The following is a 15,440-nucleotide window of genomic DNA, read 5'->3' as shown; positions in this document are numbered from 1 at the left end:
ACTGCCTCCGATTTGAATCGAACCCACGACTTCCGGTCTACCAGATTAGAACACTAACCCACCAGAGGCCACAGATGTCTACAGCTTGGAAAAGAAATGCCAAAATGTGATCAGCTGATTATCCAATTTAAAATATAAACAATAATTTTTTTATTAACAAATTTCTTCATATTTATTTTTTATTTTCTTTTTTATTATAATAATATATACTTTACTAAATTTTTAAAATTTAATTCTATTCATTTATTTTCATATAATTCTAAAAAACGAAAGGAAGCACAGATTCGCTTTTAAATAAAAATGTTTTTGTTTCTTTTTTTTACTTAGTTTGATATTACAAAGTATAATTTGTTTTGTTTTTTTTTTTGTTTGTGATGACATGTTGTTCATTTATAATATTGCAGGTTTTTTGTTTGTTTTTGTAGTCAGAAAAAAAGCTAAGCTTTTCTCAACAAAATAAAGTTTTTCAATTTAAAATAATGGGAAGAAAAAAATAATATAATAATTTTAAAACAATTAGGGAAACAAATTAATGAAATTGTAAATAGAATTAAGAAATTCTTGAGAAGTTTCTGTTCATTTCGATATGCTAAAAAACAGTGGTGATGCATTTGATTTGTGATAAAAACATTAGTTAATAATTAATATTTTAAATAAAATAGTTATAAACAAAGAAATACTATTTATTAAAAAAAGGAATGTTTAAAGATTACAAACTTAATAAAAAGTTTAAAAACTTAATAAGACACATACAAAAATTTTTTGTTTTTTTTATAGTTAAAAATAATTTATAACTTTTCTTTTTTTAGCGGATTTATAACTTTCTCTGCTTTATGTTTTTTTTGGTTAAAAAAAACAATTCTAAAAAAACATTTGATTAATAATAAAATAACATATTACACATTAAAAATATTATTAAATATATGTATAAATATATACTTTTGTTAAAAAATAATAAATTTTGAATAAAAATAAGTTTCTTAAAATGTTTGTTCGAAAAAAAAGGTTTTTTATAATGTGGAAATTTTAACTAATGAAGAAAATAATTATTTAAACTATTGCTAGTTTGTTTTTGTTTTTTTTATTTAATGATTTTTTTAGTTTTTTATAAAAAAATATATAAAATATTTAGAAAACTATTTAAATTTTTTTCTTGATTCTCTTTTAGTTTACATTTGTTTTTTTTTTGTTTTTAGTTTCTTTCTATGTTGTTTACTAGTTTTTTTATAATATTTTTTACAAAATTGTTTGATTTATTTATATAAATACAAAAAATCTGTTTTTGTTTTAAATTTTAAGATTTTCTCTTTTTAAATATTGTCTTTTTATAATAATTTTTCTCTTGCTCTTTGTATGTATATAAAAGAAAAACATAGAATTACAACCCTGTTGTTCACTTAGATTGCAAAAACAGGGAGGCATTTATTACAGAGTTGCCTTGTTGATTTATTTTTTGTTCTAATTCGAATTTGTCATATAGCAAAGATATGTGTTTTCATTTACTTAAATTTCTATAAAAATGTTTTTGTTTTTTCTTGTATATATAAATAATTTATAATTTTCTTTTTTACTCTCTCTCTCTCTGTGTGTCTACTATAATTTATTTTAACTTTTTAAGCAACATCTCCGATTGGTTTTGTTTAGGTTTCCTGTTAAATTAAATTTAAATTTGTTCTTTTTATAGTAGTTGTTCCACAAGGTGTTAATGTTATTGTTGTTGCCGTGGCTAGAATTTGATGTTAGGGTTTATATCAGCACTCAGACTTATCTTCTTCAACCAAGTATTGTGTGTCCTTGCCATTATCGGCGGAGGGATCTAATTCTCTGGTTCTTAATTGTAATTGTGGTGAGGATTTGTGCGTTATACTGCTAGGTGCTAAAATGGCTGATACAGGTTCCGTAAATGGACCGATGGGTTTGTTTTTGGAGGGATCATGTGGCACTTCGTAAATTCCTAAAAATAAAAACAATTAGACATAAGTTTAACAAGTTCTTCGTTTAGCTAACTTACCGGATCCATTACTTATACTAGGATCGGTGGTTGTACCCGATTGTACAGCATCATACATGGGATTAGAGAAATCTCTTGTTTTACTCGAATTTACTGTTTGTAAATTATAGCCTTCCAGCGGCGCTACATCACCAGTAGAGGTGCCCGCTGGAGCATTGGGACCCGGGAAACCAGGGGCATTAAATTCAACATTAGTTCCCTGGCGGAAGGTTACACTTTGTGAAGAGGTTAAAGTTGGCAGACGTGCCAATTTGCCACTAAAAAGAAAAAAATTGCAAATTAAATAACAACTTCTTAAATAATTTACATTAAAACTTACAATGGTTTCTTGCGTATAACGAACCAAACACCAGCAGCTGCTAATAGAACCAATAATATCACCATTATGGGTACTACCACTGCTGTGACATTGGCACCACCATGACCAAACATGCCGGCAGCATTTTGTTCGCAATGATTGCCCTTGAAGTCAGCTAAACATTCGCACATCAGTTCACCATTATTGTCTTCCAAACAGAAACCACCGTTTTGACAAGGACAAATCCTAGGAGAAGGTCTTTGCCGCTCAGCGGCAGCATCACAAATGATCTCAATGGTACTGCGATGGGAAGGCAATGAACCAGAACTGTCGGGACAAGCACAACGATGACCACCCGGCACTAAAAGACACAAATGCGAACAACTTGAACCGAAGCAGGGATCTTTCAAAGATGTATTATAACGCTTTTCATGGTAAACCTTAAGACCAGCAGGATTAACCAAATTACGATGCACCACCACTTGGACACCACGACCAAATTTATCTTGTCTTATCAACTCTCCAGTGTCACGGGTTACCCAAAACATGTTCGATTCGAATATATCCAGAGAAACAGGATGTCTCAACTTATCACTCTTGACAATAGTTTTACGTCCCGAACCATCTGGTCTCATTGATTCAATAGTATTCAGTTTAGTATCCACCCAGTAGATAACATGATCCTGAGAATAATCTATAGTTAAGCCAGCAGGATGTCTGATTTGTTCGGTAATTATGGGACGACGTTTAGAGCCATCCATCCATGACACTTCGATCTTAGGAGCAGAACCAGCATCAGACCAATAAATTCTACCCAATTGAGGATTTACCGCTATGGAGGTGGGTACTTCAATACCAGCATTTACTATAGATCTGCGATAACGACCATCTGTAGTGGCCACCATAACTCTACCACGAGGCTTGGAACCAGTTCTATCTACTTCAGCCCAATAGAGATTATTGGCTAACCAATCAACTGCCACTGCTGTGGGTTTCGAGCCTCCCTTCATATTCAAGTCTTGAGCATAACCAATCTTAGCCTGACCATCTACTGCATTAACCATGTACGAACGTTTGATGGTCTTGTCATAACTGTCAGCCCAAAATACTATCTGCTGTTCGGCATGATAATCCAAAGCCTCTATACGTTTCTCCGATAATATCACATCAAACTCTTCTCTCTTCTGTAAATCTAAAGCTCGTATTTCCGGACCGTTGGAGAATATAAGAACCACATCATCCTTTTCAGCTTTGCAAACACCGGAGGAACTATCTACTAGACGGAAACCTTCACGACAAGAACAGGAATAGGTGCCATTAAGGTTATTGCACTGATGCGAGCAGGTGTGTTGGCGAGTAGCACATTCATCTACGTCTATACATTTCTTTTTATTGTCTGGAGCTATTATATAACCCGGATAACAAGCGCAAATGTAACCACCATCTGTTAAATTATGGCAATGATGTTGACAACCTCCACGATTCTCTTCCAAGCAGGATGAAGTATGATGACAGCCCAGCTCATCGGAAGCATCTCCACAATCATCTGAGTAGTCACATACTTGAGCTCTTTCAATACAATTCTTATTGGCGCATTGGTATTGTGTGTACAAATCACAGGGTTTAACTTTGGTAGCGCAAATGGTCATATTGTTTTCATCCGAACCATCTCCACAATTATCCACACCATCACAGATTTGATAGCGAGCCACACAACGATGATTGGCACATTGGAATCGACGCAAAGTATCACAATTGAAGTCGGTGCAAACTTTAGGATCTTCATCGGAACCATCACCACAGTCATCGGTGCCATCACATAAATCAGAAGGCGATACACACAGATTGTTGTTACATTGGAAACGTGACTCTGGACAATAACGTCCTCCTGGGAAACGTGGTGGACAATCCATTTCATCGGACATGTCGCGACAATCACGGTCACCATCACAACGGAAATAGGAGGCAATGCAATGACCGGAAGTACATTGGAAGGTACCGTTTTTACACTTGAATCCTTCACAGTTCAACTCATCAGAATTGTCACCACAATCATCCTCATGATCGCACTGCCAACGTGATGATATACATTTGCCATTACCGCAACGGAATTCCGATTCAGAACAGTCACGATACTTGCCCTTGCAAATGGCTTCATTTTCATCCGAACCATCACCGCAATCATCAGCAAAGTCGCACATCCATTGTCTGTAGAAGAAAGTTAATTGGAATTATAATTATGATTTTTATAATGTTTTAATCTTCGACTTACTTAGGTATACATCTGTTGTTGCCACATTTGAAATCGGTGTCCAAATTACAGGAAGGACAATTTTCAGGCTGTTCATCACTGTTATCACGGCAATCGTCCTTACCATCACAGAACAACCATTTTGGAATGCAACGGTAATTGGATTGACCGGGACATCTTTGCCAGCCAGTGGTACAGTTACGTTGACGGCACATGTAAGCTGGTTCATCTGAATCATCACCACAATCATTATCGAAATCACACATCCACAGTTTAGGTATACAGCGACCATTCTTACAACTGAACTCAGTATCAGGATCACAAGTACGTTTATCTGGACAATAAGAAAAATATTAGAACACTTTCGACATACTACTTCACTCTTTAAACTTACGACACACAGCCGGATCTTCATCACTTCCATCTTTACAATCGGCATCACCATCACAGCGCCAACTATCCAATATACATCTACCACTTGATTTACATTTGAAATCGGAGTCGGGACAAGGTAAATCACAATTTTGTTCATCCGACCCATCACCGCAATCATCGATGCCATCACAAATTGTCGCTGAAGGTGTACAATTGGTGTTTTTACATTGGAATGTTCCTGCTCTGCAGTGACGTTGAGGACATGTAGCCGGTTCATCAGATCCATCTTTACAATCCTTTTCACCATCACATTTCCAGAACCAAGGTATACATTTTTCATCATCTCCTCCACAGCGATGTTGTCCTGTGGTACAATTTGCAATACAGGTCTTACTGTCACGAGCCAAGTAGAATTGATTTGGACAAGCACACTTATAGCCGGGAGCTCCTTCTTCAATGTAACCCTCAATATTAAGATAAGTAGACTCTGGAGGTGGAGAGATAAGGCAGAGGTGGGAGCAACCACCATTGTTGGTACCACAAGGATTATTATAGGGTATTTGTCTTAAAGGATGATTAATATGTATATCATAAGGACGGTGGGTTGTATTACGTAGGACGGTAAAGTTAGCACCAGTAAATTTATTAGCTCGAGCTATGGCCTTCAAATTCCAATCACTCCAATACAAGTAGTCATCAAACAAGGAAATTGCAAATACATGAGGCACTTTAGCACCCGACAAGACAATATGACGATGTCTACCCTCTAAATCGGCATAAGCTATGTAATCCAAATGAGCATCAGCCCAGTAAATGCGATCGGTAAAGTAGTCCACTGCTAAAGCATTAGGCCAAGCAATATCATCTTCCCATGTTAAAATACGTGTGAAATTCGAGCCATCCATGCCCATCTTGGCTATGTAGGCTTGCAAATGCCAAGAAGTGAAGTACAAATAACCAATGCCCGGATGTACAACGATTGCTCTGGGATCTACGACACCACTTCTTAAAGTTTTACGTTTAGTACCATCGAGTTCAGAAACATCCAGATTTTTCGAGTGTCTATCTAACCAGTAAAGTTTACGACCCACCCAATCAATAGCAATACCTTCCAAACCATGCGAGTCATGACGTATAACAGCTTCTCTTGCCGGTTTCTCACTAGGATCTGTGTATTTGGATCTGAAAATAGTTTTGGCGGTAACATCACAGAAGTACATATATTCATCCTTGATGTCAAAGTCCAAGGCAACAACATTCATAAGATCTTGATGCATAAGATTCAACTGGTGACCATCGGCTGACATATTGCGTACATAGTATTTGTTGGTAAATATTAACCAGGCTGGGGTATTGTCTTTGCGTTTGCAAGTGTGTTCATCTAACTGGCGTTCATAGTAGCGTTCATCGCATTTACAATAGAAGCTTCCGGGTGTGTTCGAACAGTGTTGTGAGCAAGCTCCAGGCAATTCAATACATTCATCAATGTCAGCACAAGCTTTGCCATCGGCTAAAAGTCTGCAATGATGCAATTAAAAATTAAGAATATTTTCGTTTAGAACAAAATAATAACTACTTACTTATAACCCTTATTACAGTCACAATAGTAACTTGTAGGTGTATCCACACATTTATGACCACACTGGTTAATTTCCACCTTGGCACACTCGTCTACGAAACAATGAGCTGGTTCATCTGACTCATCGGTACAATCGGGTACCTTGTTACAAACCAATGTCGAATTAATACATTGACCATTACTGCAGGCGAATTGTCCTGTAGCACAGGTCACGTTATCCTTTTTACAATCCACCTCGTCGGAATGATCTCCACAATCGTCTTCACCGTCACAACGATATTGATTGCGAATACATTTGAAATTTTGACAAGTAAACTCTTGAGGCGAACAGGTCTTATATTTGGAATTACAGAATTTACCCTCATCAGTACCATCACCACAATCATTGTCATGATCACAAACCCAGCCCTAAAAGTAATAAAGATTTGATATTAAGTCTTGTGGTAATCTTTGGCAGTCTAGATAACGTACCTTATTAATACATCTTCCATTGCCACAGGTGAACATATCATCAGCACAGGGTTGCTGCGTTGCACAATTGTGTAAAGTAACATTTTCATCAGCACCATCTACACAATCTGGATCACCATCACATATCCATTTCTTGGGTATACATTGAGCTCGACCCCAGGACTTGTTTTCGATACAAGTAAACTCAGTTTCTTCATCACATTTACGGTCATCTAGGAATTTTAGAGAAATTGTATATAAGTATTTTGTTATCATTCTACAATTAATTTTAACTTACTGCACTGATGTCTGCCATCTTCATCAGAATTGTCCAAACAATCATTATCACCATCACAAATATAGATTCGTGGTATGCAGTTGCCATTGTCACAGGTGAAGAGATCGCCGAAACAAGTTCTTCCTTCAGATTTACAATACTCTGGAGGTTCATCAGCACCATCACCACAATCATCGTCACCATCACAATACCAGGTGGCCGGAATACATCTGTGGTTGGGACAACGGAAGCTATTGGTAGGACAAGTTCTTTGGCCACAGTGTAGAGGATCTTCATCGGAGTTATCACCACAATCATTGTCACCATCACATAGCCAATAGGGTTCTACGCAAATGTTGGTCTTCTCGCATTTCAAATGATTAGCCGGACAGGTAGTGTTAGTAGGACATCTCTCATGTGTTTCATCTGAAGTGGCATTATCCTTACAATCATTAACACCATTACAGACCTGAGATTGAGGTATACAACGGCCATTAGCACAAGTAAATTCACCATCAACACAGGGAGGATAAGTACAGTCAATTTCGTCGGAACCATCTTTGCAATCGTTTTCATGATCACACTTCCAGCTCTTGAATATGCAGCGACCATTGTTACAGCGGAATTCATTAGGAGAACAGGAATGGTAGGCGCAATAGGCAGGATCTTCATCGGAATTATCACCACAATCATCATCACCATCACAAGACCACATGCGTGAAATACATTTGCCATTTTGACAATAGAATTTGCTGGCTTCACAAGTATTATTGCGAGGAGCACACATACGTCCCTCATTAACCACCTTGGAGTTGTCATCACATTTACATTCTGCTTTGCCGTTGGGTGCAGGATGACAGGATTGAGCACAACCACCATTATTGATAAGACAAGGATTGACACTACATTTTTGTCTCTCTGAGCTGTAGACTCGTATATCTCTAGGGGAATCTTCTAAACGTTTAACCATCTCCACCATATTAGCACCAGTGTGTTTCTCAGCACGATAGACACCTCTCAATTGCAAATCAGTCCAGTATATATAATTACGGAAAACGGTTATGGAGAAGGGATATATAGTAGCAGCCACTAACAATTCTCTATTTTTACCATCTAAATCGGCTCTTTCGATCTTTTCTCTTACAGCATCAGTCCAATAAAGTTTGCGTTCATCATAATCTATAGCCAAGCCGGAGGGTTGGGAGAGATCTTTATCCACAATGGCCCGTTTAAGGGAACCAGCCATGGTGGTTTTGAAAATCTTGCCGGAAGTACCAAATCTACCCCAATCGGTGAAGAACAAGGTACCATTACAGGGGTCTAACACAATAGCTCTAGGCCTTTCCACTCTCGCAATCATTACCAAATCGGTACCATCTAAGTTCATGGCATAGATGGAATTATTTGAACTGTCGGTCCAGTAAACCTTATTTTGAGTCCAATCATAAGCTATACCTTCTGGATTAATACCCTTACTTAAAACAACTTGGGCATCAGTGAGGCTGGGGCTATCGGCCTTGGTGTAGGCGATTTTAGCCCATGGACGGATTTGTGTATAGAACATATGATTGTCGTTGTAATCAAAATCTAAGCCTACCACATTTGTCAGATTTGTCATAGGTGGGAAGGGTATTTGGGTCGATCTGGGATCCAAGTTAACAGCTCTTATTTCAGTACGAGTAGCAAATACCAAATATTCGTTGACAGTTTCACATTTACGATCATCATTAGCAAGTTTACCGGTGGCACAGTCACATTTGTAATTGAGACGTGTAGGATTTGAGGCATCTGGTGGGAAGCTGAAGCACAATTGATCACAACCACCATTGCCTAGGCGTGTACAAGGGTTGCTTTCATCTTGTGGCTGGTTGTTGATACTGTAAATAGCAATGTCTCTCAATTTGGATAGGTTGGTTCTGACTTTAGTGGGTAAAGAGTTGTTGCCAGGTAATTTAGAGGCTTTGAATACTGTCATCAAATTACGATCCACCCAGTAAACATCTCCCAGATGTATGGCAATACCCATTGGATTGGGCAACATGCGTCTGATAATTTGACGATTGCCACCAGAGTAGGAAATTTTCTGTATGGTATCCAATTTTGAATCTACCCAGTAAACGTCATGTGTTAACATATCTACAGTCAAATCCCTAGGATTTGAAATGCCCGAAGTCACCACTGGGGTCCAGTTGCTTCCATCTAAGAAGGCCTTGCCTATGCGAGGATATTGTCCGTAATCAATCCAGTATAGAAGACGTTTAATGGGATTAACTGCCAATTCACGGGGAGCATCATTTGTTGTTTTAACCAACACCTTGCGGTGACTGCCATCTAACCAGCACACTTCCACATAATTTTCATGAGGATATACATTTGTAAAGTACATATTACCAGCTACCCAATCGATGGTTAAACCTCTAATGCCATTGCTACCAATACCCAACTTAATGATATGCTCCAATTCTGTACCATTAGGTCTGGTACGGAAAATACCACTCCATTCGCCTCTATTATATTCAGCCCAGTAAATCCATTGTTCACGGAAGAGTACATCAACATGAAGAATATGATGACCCACACCGGTAATCGGAACCATTGCTTCAGAACTATCAGAAAGAGAATAGCCTCGGGTGACATCCAATTGGGATACCACAGCGAAAGTCTTATAAGCAACACAAGTGACATCATTTTCCTTGCGATAACCCATACCACAGGCACAAGTGCGCGAAGCACTATCATCTGGTATACACAAGTGTTCGCAGTTGCCATTGTTGGTCTGGCAAGGATGTTGCATCATGGGTCTCTTCTTGTATATCATCATACTCTTGAGTTCCGGTTCATTGTCGACTATTGTCTTAGGATTATCACCTCTTGGCAAGTCTACTCTCACGATATTTTCATAAGTAGGATCCAAATAGTACAATCGAGAATCTAAGATTCCTAAACTTCTAGGTTTCGAGATAGCATTTTCTTCCGTAAGCAATACTCTATGATCTTCACCATGATAATCCATTACACAAATAGTGGCTGGATACTGAGTGGAATAATACACTAAACTCTTGTCTATATCCAATGCAATACTTTCAGGTTTTTCAATATCTTCTTTCAACACTATAGGATTATTGCCATTCATATTCACTCGACCTATCTTGGTAGGTACTCCAAAGCCTCCTTCATCAATCCAGAATAATTTGCCATGATTGGGATCCAATACAATCTGTTTGGGTTTAGAGACTGATGTTTTATTGCCATCATTAGCCAGAATTATGGTGCGATACTTGATCTTGCCATCTACACGAACAGCTTCAATGTTGCTGGCCACACGATTGCCCATATAGAGATTACGTCCTAACCAATCGAAGGCTATGGTATAAGGAGCTCCTACTATACCGGTATCTGAACCTAGGAACTGTGTCTTATTACCACCTCCATAGGGTGTGGTAAAGATGGTGCAGTTTTCATCATCATCTTCGCGACCTTGAACCCAGTAGAGTGTTTCTCCCTTACGATCGAAATCTAAACCAGTACTACTTTCTATTCCAATTACAGGAGCCAAATTACCGGCACGAGCATCACCACCATTCAAAGGAATATCAACAATTTGTGTACCCTTAACCACCATTAGGAAGGGATTTTCTTCTTCTACACAACGTCCTTCACTTAACAAACGATATCCCGGTTTACATTTGCAGGAATATCCTTTACTGGCACTTGGACTAAGCAAGCACAAATGTTGGCAATCGGAGTTCTCACATGGATTAGGATGTAAAGGTTGCAATGAGGGATGGTGAACATGTATAGATAAAGGTTGACTTATAAGATGAGAAACTACGGTTTGATTGTGACCTCGGAATTTATTGGCGGACAATACACGATTCAATTGTCTGTCGGTCCAATATAAAGTATCTTCGAAGAGCGATAAGGAATGAGGATGCAATAGATAATGACTACCAGCCAAAACCTGCTGTCTACCGGTACCATTGTAATAACAGAAATCAATGAAATCCAATTTCGAATCGGCAAAGTAAACTCTCTTTGTAGCAGTATCCAAAGTTAAACCATTAGGCCAATAGATTTTGGTATTTATAATAGTATCGCGCATAGTACCGTCCATGCCAATACGTTCAATGCGTGGATTTTCACCCCAATCAGTCCAGAAAATAAATCTGGCATCTGGACTAGGATCTATACACATGCCTCTGGGTTGAGTAATGTTTTCTCTCACCAAAACCAAACGATTTGAACCATTCTCGGATGACACCTCTATGGTATTGAGCTTACTGTCCAACCAATATAAATTCTTAGCTATCCAATCGTAGGCCAATCCTTCAACCAAATCTAAACCAGTAGTTATAATTTCTTGAGGATCAGAACCACGATCTAACCGAGATATCTTTTTCAACTTCATGTCACTCCAGAAAATGGTACCAGTGTGCATATTCGAGGCAGTGGCAACTACATTTTCCACATAAATGGGCACTCTCTCCAAACCTTGATCTTTCAAATCAGCTACCAGAATAGAATGACGGTTGGATATAATCAGGAAGGCTGCCGAATGATTAACAGCTTTGCATCTATGTTTGTCTGCGTCTAAGAGGTAACCATCCGTGCAGGAACAGAAGTAAGAGCCTTTTGTGTTGGTACACATTTGAGAGCACAAACCGGGAGGATCACATTCGTTAGTATCCACACAAGTATATTTATCATCACCAATTTCGGATCCAGGGGGACAAACACAAGTAGCACCCAATGGAGTCTTCTGACAGCCATTCGAACATAAGCCAGTTTGATGTTCACACTCGGCCAAATCGCAACCTTCACCCTCATCTGCACCATTGGGGCAATCAGGAGTACCATCACATACTGAGGTCATATTGACACAACGTTCACTTACTCCTGGACATTGCCATTGACCATGAGGACATTTGAAGGGAGGAGGAACACAAGCATGTTGGGAACTTTCATCGGAACCATCACCACAATCATCTTTACCATCACAGATATACGCCTTGAAAACACAGTTGGTATTGTTACATTTGAAGAAATTGGGGGCACAAGTGATTTGACCGCAATCTTCCTCGTCCGAGTGATCTGAACAATCATTAGAACCATCACAATGCCAGGCAATGGGTATACAGAAACCAGTGGACTTGCATCTAAAGTGTTTCTCTAAATTACATTGATTTGGACCCATAGAAGGACAACCTAATTCATCGGAACCATCATTACAATCGGGTATACCATCACATTTATACGATTCCTCTACGCACTGACGGAGATCCGCACATTTGAATTGATTCGCCAGACAAGTAATGGGAGGACAATCTTTCTCATCTTGTTTATCGAAACAATCATCATCACCATCACACACCCAACTTTGAGGTATGCAATGACCAGTGCGTGGACATGTGAATTGGAAGTAGGCACAAGTTTTTTCAGCGCAAAAATCACCCTCATCAGAGCCATCACCGCAATCATTTTCACTATCACACTTCCACATATTGGGTATGCAACGGCCATTAGCACAGGCAAACTGAGCAGTACCACAAGTAACATTGCCGCATTCAAATTCATCAGAATTATCACCGCAATCATTTTCCTGATCACAACGGAAATTGAGAGGAATACAACGACCAGATTTACATTGGAATTCATTAGAGCCACAAGTAGGTTCTGAAAGTGTAAAAAAAGTTGAAGATTAGATAATTTTAAAACTTAAATCTTTTAAGTTTTGTTACTTACTTGTACAATTTTGCTCTTCATCACTATTATCCAAACAATCGTCGTCACCATCACAAACCCACGACTTAGGTATACATCTCTGATTGTTGCACGTGAAATCCCAGGAGTTAGGACATGGTTGTACGGGTGGTTCGGCACTTTGATCGATAACACAAGAAGTTTGATCATCGGCTAAACGTTCACCATAAGGACATGAGCATTTCGCTTCCAGAGTACCAGTATCATTGTTGGGCACCGCAAAACAAATCTTTTCACAATTACCATTATCTCTGTGACAGGGTTGTGCATCTTCTACCTTTTGCACATCATGACTGTAGACTTTAACACCATATAAACGATTTGTTTGAGGTTCTCTAACCATCATTTCTTCCTGTTCTCCCGTTAGTTTGTGAAGACGTATAATGGCATCTAAACGCCAGTCTGTTATATACATCCAATCATTGTGTATGACTATAGAGAAGGGATGACGCACGAGTCTAGAGTTCACCGTCTTAATGTCACTACCATCCAATTTGGCATGTTGGACATGATCGAGAAGAGCATCACACCAATAGACACGATCTTCTTTGAAATCAATTGACAAACCATTAGGCCAGCCGAGTGTAACATTCTTAAATACCAATAGATTGGTGCCATCGGTGTTGGCTCTAGTTATATTGGCAGGGCGATCCCATTCCGAGAAGAATATATAACCTCTGTTGGGATGCACTACTATTGCTCTGGGTCTTTTAAGGTTTTTCAACAAAGTGCGGCGATAGGTGACATTGCGGGTGGATAGGACGTTAAGAGTACCCTTGCGCGAATCAATATAGTAAAGATTTTTGGAGACCCAATCAACAGCTAAACCTTCAACACCTTCATTTTGTGAGGCCAAGACAATTTCACGTCCAGTGCCATTGCGATGTACACGATAGATAACATCTTGTAAAACATCTGAATAATAGATAAACTCATCTCTGGCATCAAAATCTAAGCCCACAAAACGAGCTCTTCTTGAAACAACAGGTAAGATGGCATCACTAAAGCCTTCGATAACAGGTTCCAATACCTTGCCTTTAATAAATCTTTGTTGCGAGTACATAAGGAATTCTCTTACGATTTTACAATTTTTCAAATCCGATTGTAATTGATAACCAGTGTGGCAGGCACAACGATATCCCAAATGATTGGCCCCTTTAACAGCTGTTACAATGCACATGTGGTTGCAGCCACCATTGTTGGGTCCACAGGGATTGGAGGCTTTAGGTTGACTTAAGGCATGTACAGCCACTATGCCCTTAGGTTCTCTAATATCTTTGGCTTTGTAGGTGACTTGTATAGAGGTGGGTCCGGCATATTTATCCACCGACATAATTCCCTGTTTGGTGGCGTCAGTCCAGAAGATTCTATTTTCAAATAAGGCCAGGCGGGAGGGTGAAGGAACCTGCTGTCCTCTTAAAACCATAACACGTCTATTGCCTTCATAATCCACGGTTTCGATGTAGTCCAGGAGAGAATCGCACCAGAAAACACGTTTGCTAATAATATCTACTGTAACACCTGAAGCTTTGTAGGCAGCTTCCGACACTATGGATCTGGTATGGGTACCATCCATATGAGCCTTTAAAACTTGGCCACCATCGGCCACAAACATTAAACCAGCGGTGGGATCTAAAGCCAAATCAGCAGGACTGGTCAAATTGGAACCCAAAACCACAGCATGCCAATTGCCACTCAATTCGAATACGTCAATCTTTTGTCCCACCAAATCGGCCACATATATCTTATCACCTACCCAATCTACAGCCAAAGCAACGGGGGCCCAGGTGCCGGGTAAGGTAAGATCTAATGGTTGTATAGCACTGCTAAAGACATCCAAAGGCAGAGATTGAACTTTACGTGTCTTAATATCTGACCAGTACAGGGTATTCCTTTGATAATGATAGGCCACACCTGAGGCAGCACTAGCATTAGCTATCACACGAGGATCACCACCATGGGCCGACATCTTAACCACTGCACGATCATGGGCAAATATCAATTGTAAATTATTAGCATCCGGTGCTATACACTTAGCATTGTTGATTAATGTATAACCGTGACTACAGGAACAGGAATAGGAGCCTTCGGTATTCGTACACAATTGATCACAATGGCCCCATTCGGCACATTCATCTAAATCTACACAAGTGCGATTGTTGGGAGCCAAAGATTGGCCAGGACGACAATAACAGATACCACCCGTTAATGAGGGACCACATTTATATTCACAGCTTAAGGCCGGGCAGGAAGTAGTGGCTGTAATAGACACACACATACGCAAATAAGTAAGATATTTTACAATAAAATTTACATACAAATGTACAGCTGTGTTGAAAAGACTTAAAGGAATTATTTCATATTGTAAAATATTCAAACATATGTTATATATTACGGAATTTACTTGATTTTAGAACATTCCTTTAAAGCTCATTTAAA

The 15,440-nt window shown here is 38.9% G+C and overlaps 1 protein-coding gene across 1 annotated transcript in view; it reads right to left on the bottom strand.

The window, feature by feature from the left end:
• Window positions 1-356: 356 nt before the first annotated feature.
• Window positions 357-15,440, bottom strand: part of LOC119611426 (low-density lipoprotein receptor-related protein 2) — a gene marked incomplete at its 5' end in the record, with an annotated part of 38,788 nt that continues 23,704 nt past the window's right edge. Inside the window, 9 exons of the mRNA XM_037966997.1 lie at window positions 357-1,954; window positions 2,012-2,268; window positions 2,331-4,517; window positions 4,582-4,894; window positions 4,955-6,453; window positions 6,516-6,922; window positions 6,986-7,197; window positions 7,263-12,914; window positions 12,984-15,260. Coding sequence (XP_037822925.1) covers window positions 1,752-1,954; window positions 2,012-2,268; window positions 2,331-4,517; window positions 4,582-4,894; window positions 4,955-6,453; window positions 6,516-6,922; window positions 6,986-7,197; window positions 7,263-12,914; window positions 12,984-15,260 — 13,007 coding nt within the window. The remainder of the gene's footprint in view (window positions 1,955-2,011; window positions 2,269-2,330; window positions 4,518-4,581; window positions 4,895-4,954; window positions 6,454-6,515; window positions 6,923-6,985; window positions 7,198-7,262; window positions 12,915-12,983; window positions 15,261-15,440) is intronic.

This window comes from Lucilia sericata, unplaced genomic scaffold (genome assembly GCF_015586225.1).
Source record: "Lucilia sericata isolate MDLA Ls3-8-SP2 unplaced genomic scaffold, ASM1558622v1 Contig001448F_arrow, whole genome shotgun sequence".
NCBI classification, from domain to species: Eukaryota; Metazoa; Arthropoda; class Insecta; order Diptera; family Calliphoridae; genus Lucilia; species Lucilia sericata.
This window is presented reverse-complemented; position numbering and strand designations above follow the sequence as displayed.